The 20412-nt window shown below is 38.1% G+C and overlaps 1 protein-coding gene across 6 annotated transcripts in view; it reads left to right on the top strand.

Moving 5' to 3' along the window:
- The window catches only part of CAB39L (calcium binding protein 39 like), a 172035-nt gene that overhangs the window by 94215 nt on the left and 57408 nt on the right, over nt 1-20412 (top strand). For all 6 annotated transcript variants that reach the window (XM_079779126.1, XM_079779127.1, XM_079779122.1 and 3 more), the window contains one exon: nt 15548-15666. In XM_079779126.1, the coding sequence (XP_079635252.1) occupies nt 15548-15666 (119 nt within the window). The remainder of the gene's footprint in view (nt 1-15547; nt 15667-20412) is intronic.

Below are 20412 nucleotides of genomic sequence, written 5' to 3'. Positions count from 1 at the left end.
AAGAAGAAAACTTTCTACAGTGATAATTTAATTTCTAATAATTATTTCTTGCTACATTAAAAATATCAGCAAAATAAGAACTCCAGAATCAGCTTCTTAATAAGCCATTTTATGGTACTAAGTTTTTGAAAATTTCCATTCCCTAAAGATCTTTTTCTGTTGCCTGGCCCTGATAAAAGTGCTCCTTAACCTTTGGTTTTATTAATGTAAAAATGAGAAATCATGAAGTCTTAAGATTTGACAGTACTTCATGCATTTAACAATTTGAAATGCTTACTATGTGTGTAGGGCATTGATTCTATTTGGTATTGATTCTGTTTTGTTGTTTATATATTTTTTCACCCTGTTCAAGAATTTATAATCTCAGGTGGGGAAATACTTACATCATATTAAATAGAATGTTATGTTATTGTTACCCTACTATTCTTTTAAAACTAATGAATATAAACTTTAGAAGTATCATGTCCTTAAACAGAAGCATAACCTGTTAATTGTTTGCATGCCCCCTGTAAAAATTAAGACAATGACCATTGTAGTTTAACCTTACCATACTTTTTAAGGAAGGTAACCTACCCTAAAGATAAAGCCTGCTCAGGCCCTCTGCTTTCTGGGAAAAGCTCCCTCCCCCACCTACATGGTGATAGTGGGAGCAACCATCTTGTGCAACATAACACCCTGCCCAACACACAGCTGCCTGGCCAAGCAGTGGACAGCAGACAAAAACAGGGCAAAGTATTTCTGCAGGATTCTGGAAGTGGAACTGAGACACAGAACTCTGTCTGTAACCAGGAGGTAAAGACGTTAGTTACAGTTTCTCCATCAGTGGCCAGGTGTCCTACCATATAAACTAAAGAAGTAGAGAAGCCAGTCTACAGAAAAGACAGAAGAATGAAAAAAAAAAAAAAAAAAAGGCAGAGGAATGGTGGGGGTGGGGCTCCCTGATGGAATTCATGTAATACATAAGTTTAGTTTAACTTAAAAATTTTTGAGAGCAGCTAACTCTGAGCTAGCATATGCTTGAGTTCTCTGAAACTTTCCCAGTACCTAGAAATTAGCTTTGTAATCAGCTTCTTCACCTACCCCAGCCTCTGGCAACCAGTAATCTATCTTCTGTTCCTGTAGTTTTGCCTTTGCAAAATGTATAAATGGAACTATACAGAATGTACCCTTTTGTGTCTATCTTCCTTCACTTAGTATAATGCATTTGCCATGTTGTTGTTATGTATAATGTGTTTGTTACTCTTTATTGCCGAGTAGTATCCCATTATATGGATGCACTACAGATCATTTAGCCATTCCCCAGTTGAAGGATATTTGGGGAATTTTAAATTTTTAGCAATTATAAGTAAAAGTTATAACTATTTACATGCATTTTTATGTGAATGTAGGTTTTTATTTCACTTGGATAAATACTAGTACCTAGGTGTAGGATTGTTGGGTAGTGTCGAATTTTTTTGTTTGTTTTGGCTTTGTTTTTTAAAATTTAGCCATTCTAGTAAGTTTTAGTGTTATCTCATTGACGCTTTAATTTTTATGCCTGTAGTGACTGACGTGGAATATCTTTTCAAGTGTTTACTTGCCACCATATCTCCTCCTTTGTGAAGTATCTATTCAGAGCTTTTGCCCTCCTCTTATTTGGTTGTTGAATTTCGAGAATTCTTTATATAGTCTGTATAAAAGTCAATGGCAGTAATTTGTTGTTGTTGTTAATCCTTACCCGAGGATATTTTTTTCCATTGATTTTTTTTTAGAGAGAGTGGAAGGGAGGGAGAAGGGAAGGAGGGAGAGAGACAGGGAGACACCTGGATTGGTTGCCTCCTGCACTCATCCAGACGGTCGCCGGGGAACAAACCTGCAACCCAGGAATTGAACCCACGACCCTTCTGTCTGCAGGTGGACACTAAACACTGAACCACGTGGGCCAGGGCAATGGCAGCAATTTTGAAGCGGATGTTTTTTCCTCCAATTCCTATCCTCTTTTGATCTCTCATTTGCCTTTTCTCACTTCTCTTATCAATCAGTGAGGGATGCTCTTTATCAGCAGTTACTTTTAATTGCTATGACAGCTATTCAGCACTTCTTTCTTCCCTCTATTTATCATTTTTTATTTGATTCCAGTAGATACTTCCATATATAACATTCATTCAGCAAATAAGCATTGAGCATCTCATGTCAGGGCTGACCATTTTTGAATTTGCCAGCTAACACAAGCGCTTCTTCAGCTTTGATATCTAATCAGTTACATTATATGTAATCTTAGAATTATTGGCTAATTTCAGACAATTTTGTTCATTTCTAAATGTTGCAGAAGACTGGTTTTGAAATAGTTATGGTTTTATTCCAGTTATATATAGTATGCTTAGTGGGTATCTACAATGGTTGCACTTAATGTAGAGACCATCATTCATCATCTGTACCTGTTTAAATTTTCTGTATTGCTTTCCATTCTAGTCATTTCCTCTGTTTGGAGAAGCTGTTCCTGTAGCAGAACTTGTATTTGTTATTCACAGGGGTTTTCTTTGACTTTAATATATATTTGCTAATGAACTAGAAGAATGTTTTCCTCTATGTAAAAGTTGGATAGAATTCTATGGAGCATCATTTCTGCTGTTCACTGGAATGCTGTATGGAAATGTTCTTGTGGCATTTCATACTGGGAAGTATGAAAAGCACGCTCTCATGACATTTCAAAGAAGATTAATATTCTGCACTATTACTGTGGAGTCTAGAAAGACTTGAACAAAACAGATTACTTCTTTCATTTATAATTACCAATATAGCTCTTTTACACAATACTAGTTGTACTGGTTAATAATGTGGATTTTGTAATCAAAGAAAACACGATAATTTCAAGAGAAACATCAAAAGTGCTTTATTCAAAGTAATCTCGATCCCTAGCTACACATGTCCCCCATCTTTCAGGTAATTTGTGGATACTGTCCCAATAGAACTTTTCTTGTTTTAAGGCAAACCATTCAGAGACCCAATTTTCCACTTCTTTGTACGTACATTTCGTGCTGTTGAAGCAACATTTTACTGACGACTTTTCGGTTTTCCATTTGTCTTCTGTTCAGTTGATGTGGCACCCATTTTCTTTCCTTTAAAATCTTTTTTTAAAAAAATATATTTTATTGATTTTTTACAGAGAGGAAGAGAGAGGGATAGAGAGTTAGAAACATCGATGATAGAGAAACATCGATCAGCTGCCTCCTGCACACCCCCTACTGGGGATGTGCCCGCAACCAAGGTACATGCCCTTGACCAGAATCGAACCTGGGACCTGACACTCTATTCACTGAGCCAAACCGGTTTTGGCTCTTTCCTTTAAAATCTTTCCCATTGCTTGTAAACGATTGAAAATTGTTTGCTAAGCAACGTTTAATCTTTCTGCAAGTTGTTTTTGAGTTTGACACGCATATTCATCCAATAATGCTTGTAATTGTTGGTCTTCAGATTTTTTCGGTTGACCTGGATGTTCTTTGTCTTTCACATAGAAATCATCACTTTTAAAGTGTTTAAACCAGCGTTCACAAGTATCTTGAAATGAAGCATATTCACCATAAGCTTCCTGAAGTATAGGATAACTTTTTCTTCAAAATAAAGTAATGAATTAAAACTTCCCGCAAATGCTCTTTTTTTGGCATGAAATTTGACATTATTAAGCATAAAATTATGATGTTAACGCCTTCACCAAATTTGACATATGAAGTTTTGAAGCTTGCTGTCAATACAACAAAATAGCATACAGATCAAATCACATATATATCAACATATGTGTAACTCCATCTATTGAAAAAAATCCGCATTATTAACTGGTACACCTAGTAAATATATTCTTTAATGCCTGTATAAATGAAATTTATGTAGTATGAACATTTATTTTAGTGTTTTAAAATCGTGAGAACAACTGATTCTAAAGTATCCTTTTAAATTGAAGACTCATCTCCTAATTTTTCTATTAAAATTTGTATTTTGTATAGTGCTTTTTCATAAAAGAAGATATAATTTGCTTTCTTGTGTACCTGCATCACTTCCTTTAAACCCTTCTTCCTTTCTCCATGGCTTTCTTTCCTTCCTTTCTTCTTTACTCTCTCCTCTCTCTTCTTCCCTCTCTTTTTTTTTTAGTGGGGGGGTGCAGTGGGCCACCAAATTACTTTGTTTGAAGGAATGCTACAAATGAAAGAATGTAAGTGGATGACTTGTATAACTTACAGGCAAAGTAAAGGTAACTCCAACATGCAGGTACTGCTTTGGTGACCAGGAAAGTCACCACTGTGGCTGTGGGGAGCCAGCCTAAGGCTTAACTCTCATCACTGTCTCCCAGGGTGTGCTTGTCAGAGATACCTTGCCATGCCAGATTCAGGGGCCCTCATCTTTCATAAGTTAGTTATTCCACCCCCTCTTTGTTTTTCTCTATGAAGTGATGTGAAAGCAATGGATAGTCATTGGTATTTCTTATATTTAATCATTGTCAACATTTTGATGTTCCACTTTATTTTTGCCAGTTAGATATACTATAATTTATTTAAGCATGCCTAATTCTGGATATATTGCTTGCTTCCAACTCTTGATTATCATCACTACGATAAAGATCTCTGTGCCTGATATTTTTTGCTGTACTTAAGAGTGTTATTTAGGACTTCTTTCTCAGCCTAGATTTCTCAATGTGGGATTCTAGGACATCACGGGTATTATTACATTGCTTTACATCCTCACCAACAATGTATGATTGAAATAATTGAATATTACCATTTAAAAAATTACTGGACCAATTTATATTTCCCACCAGCAATGTACGAGGATTCCCTTTTCTCCACATCCTTTTCAACACTTGCTATTTTTTATTTTATTGATGATAGTCATTCTACAGGTGTGAGGTAGAATCTCATTGTGATTTTGACTTGCATTTCCCTTATAACTAATGATGATGTAGAACATCTTTTCATATGTCTGTTGGCCATCTGTATGTTTTCCTTGGAAAAGTGTCTATTTAGATCTTCAGTGCATTTTTAAATTGGATTGTTTGATTTTGTTATTATTGAGTTGTGAATTTCTTATATATTTTGGATATTATTAGCCCCTTATCAGAGGTATCACTTACAAATATCTTCTCCCACTCAGTTGCTGCCTTTTTGCTTTGTTGATGATTTCTTTTGTGTACAAAAGCTTTACTCAAAAAAAATTGAAAAAACCTATTTGTAAAGATATATGTACACCGTGTTCATTACAGCATTATTTTCAATAGCTGAAACAAGGAAACAACCTAGTTGTTTTTCTACTGATGATTGGATAAAGAAGATGGAATACTACTCAGCCATAAAAAAGATGAAATGTTACCATTGGGGCAACATGGATGTATCTTGAGATTATCATGCTAAAAGTGAAATAAATCAGATAGAAAAGGACAAGAACCATATGATTTTACTGATATGTGGAATATAAAATAAAAAACAACAACCAAACAAACAAACAAAAACTAAACTCATAGATACAGACAACAGAATTATGGTTATCAGAGGGGAAGGGGAATGGAGGGAGGATGAAGACGGTAAAGGGGGTGACAGAAGGAGAGTAGACTTCATGTAGTGAGCCACAATATTGTATTATAATGTTGCACATCTAAAATTTATGTAATGATATTAACCAGTATTACCCCCCCCTAACAAATGTAATTTTTTTAAAAATTACTGGGACTCTGAGCCAAATGACAACTTAGGAGGCTCCTGAATTTCCCTACTCCTGGGTAAGCACAGAATGTACAGTTACATATGGAGGAATTCCCTCTGAGAGAAGTTTAGAAACTAGGTGAGTGACTCCTACTTGTTAGGTAACTGAGAAAATATCTACATCAAAATGGGTAGGAAATGCTGAGACACACTCTCACCATAAACCTCAGCCCTGGCACAGCACCATACAATTGGGAGGGAACCCTCAACTTCTAGGTTCTCCCTAAGAAGGAAAGGGTTTGAATCACACATCTAGTCCCCCAACTTTCCAAGCTGCCAGCTGAGGAAGGGGCACCCAAATTACCTATCTGTGAATCTAGTTGCTGGCTGTGATTCTCCCAGGAGCCCCAAAGAGGTAGTGGGTACTTCCCCTGCTTTCTTTTTTCAGCTTGGTCCAACAAGAAAACCAAGTTGCCAGTATCTTCCTGGAAAGAGCTTGAATACACATCTAGTGCCCCAACTTTTATGGCTGCCACTTGAGGGACAGACCCCCAAATAAACTAGCCCTGATAGATAATGGAGCTTGCATTCATGAGTCTCACAGGACTATAGTAAACAAGGAAGCACTTTTTAAATGGGCATAGGAACACCCCTCATGGCTATTACACCCAGGCTTAGTGCAGAAGAAATAGGCCCAGTTTCTCTGTGGAAGCAATTTGAGTGCAGCCTTTCCCAGCTGCTGTCCAAGGATTCAACTTTTAATCAGTCTGCAATCAAAGATACTGTTTGCAATCCTTCCCTTTGGGACACTGACAAGTCTTGGCATACCCTTAACTACTGGGAGCCACTAAGAACAACGATGGTGGGTTAGACAGATACAAATGTTTGACAGGCACAAGGAACTTAGGACAGGCTGATTGACAGGGTTCATCTCTTACACGAGATCATTCTGTCCAGAGTGGGAGAGATGGCTGTTCTACCTAATGTGTGGAAGCCAACACAGAGAATTAAGGAAAATGAAGAAACAAAGGGAAATCTTAGAAACAAAAGAATAAGACAAATCTCTAAAAACCAAGCTTAATGAAATAGAGATCAGTGGTTTACTTCGTAGAGAGTTCAAAATAATAGTCATAAAACTGCTCACTAGGTCAGGAGAGCAATTCGTGAACAAAGTGAGAATAACAGAGAGATAGAAAATATTAAAAAATACAGAAATCACAGAGCTGAAGAATACAATAACTGTACTGAAAAATTCAACCGAGAGCTTCTACAACAGACTAGATAAAATGGAAGTAAGGATCAGTAAACTTGAAAACACGGTAGTACAATTCATGGATCAGAGGAGCAAAAAGAATTTTAAAAAGAGTGAAGATAGCTTAAGAGACTTAAAGGACATCATTATGTTGACTGATATATGCATTGTAGGGGTCCCTAATGGAAAAGAGAAAGAAAGGGGAAGAAAGCTTTTTCAAATAAATGTTGACTGAAAACTTTTTTAACCTGGGGAAAGAAACAGACATGCAGGTTTAGGAAGCACAAATTTTTACAAATAAGATGGATCCAAAGGAGACGACCGGGCTGATCAGGGGAAGGCGCCAGCGCCATCACCCTGCTGCTGCAGCCACTGCCAACCACTGCAGCCGCCAAGGTGTTTTCATCAACACGGATTCCAGTCCCTTCACCATGAAAAAATGACAACTTTTTTAGGCATTTTCAAGATGAGTCTTTCATAGTATATGATATTTCTTTCTTCTTTTTTTTATCCTCACCTGAGGATATGTTTCCATTGATTTTTAGAGTGTGTGGAAGAGAGAGGGAGAGACAGAGAGAAACATCAATGTGAGAGAGACCCTTTGATTGGTTGCCTCCTGCATGAGCCCTGACCTGGGCCCCGGCCAGGGAAGAACCTGTAACCTAGGTACATGCCCTTGATCAGAATTGAACCCGGACCCTGTGGTTGGCAGGCTGAGGCTCTATCCACTGAGCCAAACTGGCTAGGGCAGGATATGACATTTCTTAGCCCCTCCAGCAGCGGACCTTTGTTTTTTCCTCCAGGAGTGCGGTGGAAAAACCCTAGATCATCTTCTTGGATTCTTAAAACCCAAGTTACCAAGAACACTGCAAGTGGCAGTGTACAGGGAGCTTAGCCAATGAGCAGTCAGAGAAGGTGTTTATGCTTGAACTGGTTTGGCTCAGTGGATAGAGCGTCGGCCTGCAGACTGAAGGGTCCCAGGTTTAATTCCTGTTAAGGGCATGTACCTTGGTTGGGGGCACATCTCCAGTGGGGAGTGTGCAGGAGGCAGCTGATCGATGTTTCTCTCTCATCGATATTTCCAACTGTCTATCCCTCTCCCCTCTTCTCTGTAAAAAAATCAATAAAATATATTTAAAAAAAGAAAAGGTGTTTCCTCTGCAGCTCATGCGCAGAGGACCCCCTGCATTGTGTCCACTAGGCTAGGGGCATGTCCCCGCTGTCTGGGGGACATGCCCCCGAGGCCGGCAGCCAGCCCCGCATTGTGGGCGCCGGGCTGGGGGAAGTGGACCCAGGCCGCTGCTTGGTGCTGGCTCATGCGCAAGCGGCCACGGGGCAGGAACATCTGCTTGACACCTACACCCATAGGCCCGGAGTGGCGGGGGCATTCTGGGACCCTGGCCGCTCAGGGCCTATGCGTGGGCCTACAGGCTAGGAACAGCCTGGGTCTCCAGGATGTTCCCAGGACCCAGGCTGCTCAGTGCCTGCGTATGCAAATTAACCACCATCTTTGTCGGGTTAATTTGCATACTCACTCCTGATTGGCTGGTGAGTGTAGTGGAGATACGGTCAATTTACATGTTTCTCTTTTAATATATAGGACTAGTAGCCCTGTGCATGAATCTGTGCGCCAGTAGCTCTCTGCGGGGCCTGGCCGCTCTGTGCCTGTTGCCCAGAGGCTCTCCGCGGCCCAGAGGCCCATCTGTGCCCCGGCCTGGCCAGAGGCCCATCTGTGGCTGGGAAATGCAAACAACTTCCCTCCCTGTTCTCAGGAACTCCGATAAAGGGCTTCCTTCCTTTTTCTTGGCCAGCTTTCACCCCTGTGCCTCCGCCACCAGACCCTCCTGTCACACTATCCTCCACCTCCTCCACCCTCTGGCCACCCAGGCTTGACCTTGCCCGGGAGTCAGGGGCCACTCGACTCTGCTCAGCTCACTGGTTCCTTCTTACACAAGTGTTCCACGCCCCGGCCTGGCCAGAGGCCCATCCGCGGCCCGGCGCATAACGCTTGCCTTGTCGCCGCGGCGACAAAGCAAGCATTCTGCCAGGCCGCTCACACTGCCTGCTCTCAGTGGCTGCCCCCCCGCCCCCCCCGGGACTGGGGGACTTCGGTGGGGCTGAGAGGACTGGGCGCCACCATCTTTGTGACGGAGTGATGGTTAATTTGCATATTACCCTTTTATTAGATTATCAAAGAGATAATGTACACAAAGAGAGAATCTTTAAAGCAGCAAAAAAACAAAAAACAACTTGTTACGTGCAAAGAAAGCCCCCATAACACTGTGGCCAAAAGGGAGAGGGATGACATATTCAAAGTGCTGAAAGAAAAGAACTTCAAATAAAATACTATACCTGGCAAATTTGTTGTTCAGAACTAAATGAAAGATAAATTATTTCCTAAACCAACAAAAGCTGAAGGTATCTATCACCACTAAATTGTCCTTATAGGAAATGTTAAAGGCAATTCTTCAGGCTGAAATGAAAGTATGCTAATTAGTAATAAAACATGAAAGTATAAAACTTAATGGTAAAGGTAACTTATAGTTAAAGATAGAATAATACTGTAATGGTGTTGGTTAAATTACTTATAATTCTAGTATAAAGTTTTAAGACAAAAGTATTAAGAATAACTACAATTACAATAGTTTGTTAAAGCATATGTAATTTAAAAGATGTGAAGTGACATCTTTTATGTTGGACAGGGGTATGTAAAATGTAAAGGTTTATATGCATTCAAAGTTAATTTGTTATCAGCTTAAATTACTCTTATAAATATAACATATTTTCTGTAATCTTCATGGTAATCATAAAGCAAAAACCCATTGTAGAAAAACAGAGAAAGAGAAAGGAGTTGAAGCATAGCACTGTAAAAATAATTAAATCACAAGGGAAGAGAGGAAGAAAGAAACTATAAATCAGCCAGAAAACAATTAAGAAAATGGCAGTAATAATTCCATACCTTTCAGTAATTACTTTAAATATAAATGGACTAACTTCTTGAATCAAAAGACACAGAGTGGCTGAATGGATACCAAAACAAGACCTAATTATATTCTGCTTAGAAGAGAATCACTTCAGCTTTAAGGATATACATGGGCTGAATGTGAAGGGATGGGAAAAAATATTCCATGCAAATGAATTCTAAAAGAATGCAGGAGTATAATAGACGACATAGACATTAAGCCAAAAACTGTAACAAGAGACAAAGAAGGTCTTTATATAATAATACAGTTATGTGCTTCATAACCATATTTCAGTCAACGATGGACTGCATATGAGGTGGTGGTCCCATAATATTATCATGGAGCTGAAAAATTCCTGTCTCCTAGTGACATGGTAGCTGTCATACTGTTCTAGTGCAATGCATTACTCATATGTTTATGATGATGATGGTGTAAACAAACCTACTGCACTGCCACTTGCATACTAGTAAAAGTATAGCACGTATAATTACAGTAGTAGATTATACCATCTAGGTTTATATAAGTACACTCTCTGATGTTTGCTCAATGATGAAATCACCTAATGATACATTTCTCAGACCATATGCCCATTGTTAAGCATCACATGACTGAAATGGGGACAGTTATTCAAGTTGCTATAACAATTATAAATATTCAGCCAACATTGGAGCACCTAAATACATAAAACAAGTATTAACACATTTGAAGGGAGAAATAGGCAACAATGAAATAATCCTAGGGGACTTTAATACCCCACTTTCTTTTTTTTTAAATAAAAAAATGGGCAACGGACCTAAATAGATACTTTTTGAAAGGAGACATACAGAAGGCCAAGAGACATATAAAAATATGCTCAAAGTCACTAATATCCCAATTTCAACAATGGCTAGATGATCCAGACAGAAAACTAGTAAGAAAACATTGGACTTACACTTCATGTTAGATCAGATGGACCTAACAAACATAGACAGAACATTCCATTCAACAACAGCAGAATGCACATTCTTCTCAAGTGCACACAGAATGTTCTCCAGAATAGGTCATATGTTTGGCCACAAAACAAATCTTAATAAATTTAAGATGATTGAAATCATATCAAGCATCTTTTCTAACCACAATGGTATGAACTAGAAATCAATTACAAGGGAAAAATTTCAAATATGTAGAGATTAAACCTTATGCTCCTGAACAAATAATTAGCCAAGAAGAAATCAAAAGAGTAATAGAAAATGTGAGACAAATGAAAATGGAAACACAACTTACCAATTTTATGAGATGCATTAAAAACACTTCTATGAGGGGAGTTTATAGCAATAAATGTCCACATTACGAAAAAATATCTAAAATAACCTAACTTTACACCTCAAAGAACTAGATAAAGAACAAATTAATCTCATGTTATTAGAAGGAAGGAACAAAGATCAACAGAAACAAATAAAATAGAGACTAGAAAGATAATAGAAAAGATCAATGAAACTAAGCTGGTTTTTTGAAAACATAAAATTAATAAACCTTTAGCTAGATTTGAGGAAAAAAGAGAAAACTCAAGTAAAATAAAAAATGAAAGTGGAGACATACCAACTGTAATACAGAAATACTAAGGATCATAAGAAACTCCTATGAACAATTATGCACCAACAAATTGAACTGAGAAGTGGGTACATTCCTAGAAACATACAAGCTACCAAGATTGAATTATGAAGAAATAGAAAATCTGAACAGACCAATAATGAGCAAGGATATTGAATTAAAAATAAAAAAATCTTCCAACATAAAAAAGCACGGGACCAGATGGTTTTACAAGTTAATTTTACCAAACATTTAAAAAATATGTTTTTATTTATTTTTGGAGAGAGAGGAAGAGAAAAGGAAAGAGAAATATCAATGAGAGAGATAAACATTTATTGGCTGCCTATTAGGGATCTAGCCCACAACCCAGGCCTGTTTCTGAACAGGAATTGAACCAGTGACCTCTTGATACATGGGACAACACTCACCGAGTTACACCTTCTCAAACTGTTCTAAAAACAGAAGAAGAAACATTTCCAAACTATTTTTATGAGGCCAGTATTATTCTGATACCAAAGCCAGACAGACACTGTAAGAACAGAAAATTATAGGCCAAATTTCTGTTTTTTTTTTCTTTTTCTTTTTTTAATCCTCATCTGAAGATATTTTTCCACTAGAAGCCCGGTGCACGAATTCGTGCACGGGTGGGGTCCCTTGGCCTGGCCAGCAATCAGGGTTGATCGGGGCCGTCTCGCCCAGTCCCGATAGGGGCTGATCAGGGCCGGCTGGCCAGCGGGGAGGGACAGCGGGAGGTTGGCTGGCTGGCAGGGGGGAGGGACCATAGGAGATTGTCCAGCTGTGGGAGGTTGGCTGTGGGAGCACACTGACCACCAGGGGGCAGCTCCTGCGATGAGTGTCTGCCCCCTGGTGGTCAGTACACATCATAGCGATCAGTCAATTGGTCAACCGGTCGTAATGGTTGCTTTGGCTTTTATATATACTAGTGGCCTGGTGCACGAAATTTGTGCACTTGGGGGGGGTCTCCCATTCTGGCATGTGCCCTGTCACAGTGCAGGAGCCCTGCAATCCATCGCCCCAAAGAGGTAGACCCTGCCCACCCACCCGGGGCTTCTTAATGGATTGCCCCAAAGAGGTAAGCCGGAGCCGGGGGTCCTGCCTCTGCACCGCATGGAGCTGTGGGACCCCCCCTCAGGCCTCACCACACTGAGCTGAACCCCCCCCCCCCCGGCCTCTGGAACCCAGCGGAGGTGCGCAGAGGCCTCTGCCGGGCCCCAGGCCTCCTGGTGATGGATTGTGACAGTGTGATGCAAGTCCCTGACGCTGCAAGTCCCTGCCCACCTGTGCCTGCTGCACACGCAGCCTGCTGATCAGTCGTTACGCATGAGGGCGTCCCGACCATTTGCATATTATCCTTTTATTGGTATAGATAGATTGATTTTCAGACAGAGTGGAAGGGAGGGAGGAGGGGAGGGGAGAGAGAGTGTGAGAGAGAAACATTGATGTAAGAGAGACACATGGATTGGTTGCCCCCTGCATATGCACTGACTGGGCCTGGGATCAAATCTTTAAGATCAGATACAAGACAAGGATGCCCATTCTTCATTCTTGCCACTTGTATTCATCTGAAAGTCCTAGCCAGAGCAGTTAGTAAAATTAACTAACTAATTAGTTAATTAATGGCATCCAAATAAAAAAGAAGTCTCTATTTGCAGATGACACAATATTATATACAGAAAACCCTAAAGACTGCACCAAAAGATTATTAGAACTTATAAACAAATTTAGGAGGATTGGAGGTATAAAATCAATATACAGAAATCTGTTGCACTAACAAAAAATTATCAGAAAAAATTCAGATACAGTCCCATTTTTAATAACAATAAGAAGAAATATTTAGGAGTAAATTTAACCATGGAAGTGAAAGATTTATACACTGAAAACTATCAAACATTAATGAAAAATTGAAGAAAACACAATTAAGTGGAAAATACTTTGTGTTCATGGATTGGAAGAAATAATGTTAAAAGATCAATATTACTCTGAGTTCTACAGATTCAATGCAATTATTATCAAAAATTTTCACAGAAATAGGAAAAAAATCCTAAATTCATATGGAACCACAAACGATTCCAAATAGCCAATACAATCTTGGGAAAAAAAAACAAAACAAAAAAAAGAACAAAGCTGGACACATCACACTTCCTGATTTCTAACTATATTACAAAGCTACAGTAGTGAAGAACAGGCATAAAAATAGATACATAGATCACTAAAACAGAATATAAACCCAGAAATAAACTCATGCATATATGATTAATTAATTTTCAATAAAGGAGCCAAAAATATACAGTGGGGGAAGAATAGTGGTGTTGGGGAAATTGGATATCGATATCTACATGCTAAAGAATTAAAATGGACTCCTATTTTGCACTGTACACAAAAATCAACTCAGATTGGATTAAGACTTGAATATATGACCTGAAACCATAAAAGTCCTCGAAGAAAACATAAGGGATAAGCTCTTACTCTTGAGAATACCTATAGCTCAAGGGAATCTAAGGGGGAGGGTGCCTTCTTTTCCAGTGTGGATATTGCTGGGTTCAGCTCCCATCCTGATTCTACCCTGCCCCTTAGTTATCATAGAAATACAAATCAAAACCACAATGAGATGTAACCTCACACCTATTAGGATGTCTGTTATCATAAAGAAAAGATGTAACAAATGCTGGGAGAGTGTGGAGAAATGAGAATTCTTGTATACTGTTAACCTTATTAATAATTGGCTCAGCCTGGCTGGCATGGCTCAGTGATTGAGCCTAGACCTATGAACCAGGAGCTCACAGTTTGATTCCGGGTCAGGGCACATGCCTGGGTTGTAGGCTCAATCCCCAGTGTGGGGCGAGAAGGAGGCAGCTGATCAATGATTCTCTCTCATCATTGATGTTTCTATATTTTTCTCCCTTATCCCTTCCTCTCTGAAATCATTAAAAATATACTTTTAAAAATATTGGCTCAAATGGATCACAGACATAAATGTAAAATATAAAACTATAACACCTTTTTTAAAAATCAAGGAAAAACTTCAGGATATAGAGTTAGGCAAAGAATTATTAAACTTGACACTAAAAGTATAATCTATAAAACAAAAATTGATAAATTGGATTCTATCAAAATTCAAAACTTTTTCTCTGCAAAAGATCCTTTTAATAGGATGAAAAGTCAAGCTACAGACTGGGAAAAAAATACTTTAAACCACATATGTGATAAAAAAAAAAAAACCCACTAGAATCTAGAGTATGTTAAAAATCCTCAAAACTTAATAGTATATAAAAAAAGAAACAATACAATTAGAAATGGGCAAAAGACATAAAGAGACATTGCATCAAAGAGGAATATGTATAGATAGCTATACATGCTGTTCCCTAGCCATTACAGAAATGCAAGTTGAGACCAAAATGAGAAATTACTACATACTTATCAGAACAGCTAAAAGAAAAACTAATGACAACACCAAATGCTGGCAACGATGCCTAAAAACTACATTGCTGATGGAAATTAAAATGGTATAACCAGTCTGGAAAACAATTTGTCAATTTCTTTAAAAACTAAACATGCAACTGCCATAGAAGCAATTACACTCTGGTATTTATTACAGAGAAATGAAACCTGCTTATGAATGTTCACAGCAACTTTGTTTTTGTTTTTCCATTGATTTGTAGAGAGAGTGGAAGGGGGGGAGGGGACAAAGAGAGAGAGAGCAAGAGAAACATCGGTATGAGAGAGACACATCCATGGGTTGCCTCCTGCATATGCCCAGAAGAATTTAGTTATGTCTAAAGACTACTATTTTATATTCTTCTGTGCCATTTCATTTACTGCTGTGAGAAATTGACTTCTAATTGTCTGAATTTCCCACAGTGCAAACCCTGTGGAAAGGAGCTACATCTATTTTGTAGGCTCTGTGTTGAATGTTTGAAAGCACAACTGACTAAAGAGTAAATTAATGGTTTCACACTATAAAGGACAGTGCTATTTGTATGTGAATGTATATAAACAACCTTTGAGAGATAATTCACAGGTCATACAGTTCACCCATTTCAAGTATATGATATAATGGTTGGTTATTTCTTTAACAGGGCAAAAAGGATGTGACCCAGATATTTAACAACATCTTGAGAAGACAGATAGGCACTCGATTTCCTACTGTGGAGTACATTAGTGCTCATCCACATATCCTGTTTATGCTCCTCAAAGGGTAAGTACATGGTTTCCTTCAAAGTAGGTTTGAGTTTGTAATAGTTGTTAAAAGTAGAACTTACATGCATATATGCATAGCCCATGGACAGATAATAGTGCGGAGAAGGCCTGGGGAGGAGGGGGAGCAGGGTGGAGTCAGTCAATGGGGGATAAAGGGGAACATCTGTAATACTTTCATCAATAAAGATAATTTTTTTATATTTTATTGATTTTTTGTAGAGAGGAAGAGAGAGGGATAGAGAGTTAGAAACATCGATGAGAGAGAAACATCAATCTGCTGCCTCCTGCACATCCCTTACTGGGGATGTGCCCGCAACCAAGGTACATACCCTTGAAGGGAATCGAACCTGGGACCCTTCAGTCTGCAGGCCGACACTCTATCCACTGAGCCAAACCAGTTAGGGCAAGATAAAATTTTTAAAAAGTATATAGCATTAGCCTCATTTTGAGATATGATGGGTTCTCTTTTGGAATAACAGTAAAGGTATTTGCCATGGTTGAGGTCAGCCTTCCAAATCAGCATCACCATAATTACTTAGACCACAGCAAAATCCTTTCTTTACATCTTTATATTCATTTTTTCAATATTAAATTTATTGGGTGACATAGGTTAATAAAATTATATACGTTTCAAGTGTACTATTTTATATTACATCATCTGTATGTTACATTCTGTGTTTACCACTCAAAGTCAAAACTCTTCCTGTCGCCATATTTTGACCCCCATACCTTTACTACCTCCCTCCTCCCCACTTTCCCCTCTGGTAACCACCATACTGTTGTCTGTCTATGAGTTTTTGTTTACTTGTCTTATTTGTTCATTTGTTGTTTTCAGTTTTATATCCTACATGAGTAAAATCATATGATTCTTGACTTTTTCCATCTGACATATTTTGCTTAGCATGATATCCTTAAGATCCATCTATGTAGTTGCAAATGGCAGTATTTCATCTTTTCTTATGGCTCAATAGTATTCCATATCTTCTTTATCCACTCCTCTATCGAAGAACACTTCAGTTGTTTCCATGTCTTGGCCACTGTGAATAATGCTGCAATGAACATAGAGTTACATATATCTTTACAAATAAATGTTTTCAAATTTTCAGGTAGATACCCAGGAGAGGGATTGCTGGGTCACATGGCAACTCTATTCTTAATTTTTTGAAGAACTTATTCAGGATGTCCTAACCAGAACAATCAGGCAACAGAAAGAAATAAAATACATAAAAAAAAACACAAAAAAACACACAACAACAACAACAACAAAAAAGCAAACACTCAAATTAGGAATGAAGAAGTGAAATTGTCACTTTTGGTGGAAGACAGGATTCTTTATATAGAAAACCCTCAACACTCCATTTAACAATTAGAAACATTAAACAAATATAGTAAATTTGCAGGATACAAAATCAATGTACAAAAATCCATTCCATTTCTCTATATAACAATGAAATTTTAGAAAAAGAAGTAAAAAAAAAATTCCTTTTGCAATTGCAACAAAAATAATAAAATACCTAGGAATACTAGTAAACTTAACAAAAGATATGAAGGACCTGTACACTGAAAACTATATTATTAAGATAAATTGAATAAAACAAAGAAATGGAAAGATATTCTGTGTTCATAGATTGGATGAATCAACATAGTTAAAGTGACCATATTACCCAAAGCAACATACGGATTTAATGCAACCCCCATCAAACTCCCAATAGCATTTTTTCTTTTTTTATAAATTTAGCTTTATTGTTGAAAATATTACATATGTCCCCCCCCCCTTTTTTTTTTAATCTCATTGACCCCCTCCACCCGCCACAGCCCCCACCAGGCTTTCTCCACCCAATGGCATTTTTTAAAGAAACAGAATAAAAAATCATCAGATTTATAATGAACCACAAAAGACCTTAAATAGCCAAAGCAATCCTGAGAAATAAGAAAAAGCCAGAGGGGTCATAATCCCTGACTTCAGATTATACTATAAAGTGACAATAATCAAAACAGCATCTTTATATTTCTAAATAAAGTTTCTCTTTTTACTGCTTCTCTTTCTTCCACTTATCTGTTACCTCTTGTCTCTTCCTCATTATATTACTAGAGGCCCAGTGCACGAATTCATGCACGGGTGGGGTCGGGCTAGGCTGTGGGGAGAGGCTGCGGGTGGTTGGCCAGCTGGCCCCACCCCAGATTAGGGTGAGGGGGCTGAATAGGGGTGGAGTGGGCTGGGGAAGGGGCCTCGGGTGGTTGGCAGGCCAGCCCTGCCCCCTGGTCAAACTCTGGGTTAAACTCCCGGATGTACTCCCGGTAGAGGGGACAATTTGCATATTAGCCTTTTATTATACAGGATTGCTTGTGCTTCCCAATCTTCCCTTTTTCTAGCTGCCCAGTTACTTTTTCCTTGCTTGCATGAGACCAAATCCTCTAACCCTAAACCCTAACACTCATTTACACACACACACACACACACACACACACACACACTCACTCACTTCTTCCAATGGCTAGCATCTGCCAAGATGATGCTTCCACGTGGGGATACAGTAAATATTACTGTGTGCATATGGGACCATAGCAGAGTAAAAAAAAAATGAAAGTCTAGCTAGATAATAGAATTCCTGAATTTTTAAAATAGATATACTCATTTATAGATATTTCTTGGGCATTTTTACTCTTAACTCCTAAAGACCAGAGATTTGGGTGTAGCAAGGTTGGGGACAGCAGGCTACCTTCTTTCCTATCTTTCTACTTTACCTTCTCAAGCTTATATATTATGCTATTTCAAAACTACTAGGTGTACCGGTTAGTAATAGTGGATTTTGTAGTCAAAGAAAACATGATAATTTCAAGAGAAACATCAAAAGTGCTTTATTCAAAGTAAAATCCATTGCTAGCTACACATTTCCCCATCTTTCAGGTAATTTGTGGATACCGTCCCAATAGAACTTTTCTTGTTTTGAGGCAAACCATTCAGAGACCCAATTTTCCACTTCTTTGTATGTTTTGAAGTGCTGCTCTGAAAGTGTGTGCGCCATCGATCAGAACAAGTGGTAATCTGAAGGAGCAAGGTCTGGTGAATACAGCGGGTGGGTTAATACTTCCCAGGCAAGATCTTTTAACGTGTTTTTAACTGGTTTTGAAGTGTGTGATGATGTGTCATCATGAAGCAAATTTACTTTGCCGTGTCTGGTCGTTTCACGATCAAAGCGTGGTTCAAATTGATTATTTGTTAATGGTAGTGATCAGTATTAACGGTTTCACCTGGTTTTAGAAGCTCATAATACACACACCTTCCTGATCCCACCAAATGCAGAGCACTGTCTTTTTTTCTGAAGCGATTTGGCCTTGCAGTCGATGGCTGACCTGGATCAACCCATGATTTTGTGCATTTGGGATTCTCAAAATAAATCCACTTTTCATTGCCAGTCACAATTCAATGCAAAAAAGACTTTCTTTTGTGCTGTTGAAGCAACATTTTACTGATGACTTTTTGGTTTTCCATTTGTCTTTTGTTCAGTTGATGTGGCACCCATTTTCCTTCCTTTAAAATCTTTCCCATTGCTTGTAAACGATCGAAAATTGTTTGCTGAGCTACGTTTAATCTTTCTGCAAGTTGTTTTTGAGTTTGACACGCATCTTCATCCAATAATGCTTGTAATTGTTGGTCTTCAAACTTTTTTGGTTGAACTGGACGTCTTTGTCTTTTACATCAAAATCATCACTTTTAAAGCATTTAAACCAGCGTTACAAGTATCTTGAGATGGAGCATGTTCACCATAAACTTTACGAAGTATTCAGCAGCACTTTTCTTCAAAATAAAGTAATGAATTAAAACTTCCTGCAAATGCTCTTTTTTTGGCACGAAATTTAACATTTTTAAGTGTAAAAATATCTATGATGTTAACAACTTCAGCAAATTTGACATATGAAGTTTTGGAGCTTGTTGTCAATACATCGAAATAGCATACATATCAAATCGCATATATATCAACATATGTGTAACTCCATCTATTGAAAAAATCTGCATTATTAACCAGTACACCTGGTAGTCCATCTCATCTGTGTTCATTTTCCAATTGTGTACATTTCCCTATTGCGTACATTTTTAAGCATCAAAGTAATACATAACACATAGTTTAAAAATCAAATATATCATCAAACAGCAGCTCTTTGCTTCTTCCTTCTCCATTTCTCAATCCCATTGCCCCACAAAAACACACTTATATCTTTTTCATTTGTTCATCTCTTATTTACCTCTATATTTTAGATCATGGTCCTATACTAACCTTTTGATTTATCAATTTTTAAAAACGATCTTTTGACTTTCTCATAGGCTAAATCAGTGATGGGCAACCTTTTGAGCTTGGTGTGTCAAACTTCGCCAAAAAACTGAGCATAACTCTGGTAGTGTGTCACTTTGAGGAAAAAACATTATTTCGCGATATTTATAATTTAAATAACATAAAAGTATAATTGTAATATATAATTGTATTTAATAAACCAAAAACTAAATATTTAACTTACCTTCTTAGTGACTTCTTTGTTCATCCGTCAGTCGGTTTCTTTTGTTGGTCTTGATATTATTTAGCTTGTGTGGGGTGCCGTGAACTAAGATAAGTGAGGGGGAGGGGGAATTCTTTAACTAACCTGCCTATTAGTGACTTTTTTGTTGCTGAATTTCATTGGCTAAATCTTCAATTGAAGGTTGGTATTTTGTACACTTCAGGTCCAAGCAAGCGCTACTAACTTCATC

This window comes from Cnephaeus nilssonii, assembly GCF_951640355.1.
Source record: "Cnephaeus nilssonii genome assembly, chromosome: 8".
NCBI lineage: Eukaryota > Metazoa > Chordata > Mammalia > Chiroptera > Vespertilionidae > Cnephaeus > Cnephaeus nilssonii.
The sequence above is the reverse complement of the archived record's forward strand: the minus strand, read 5'-3'. Positions and strand labels throughout refer to the sequence as shown.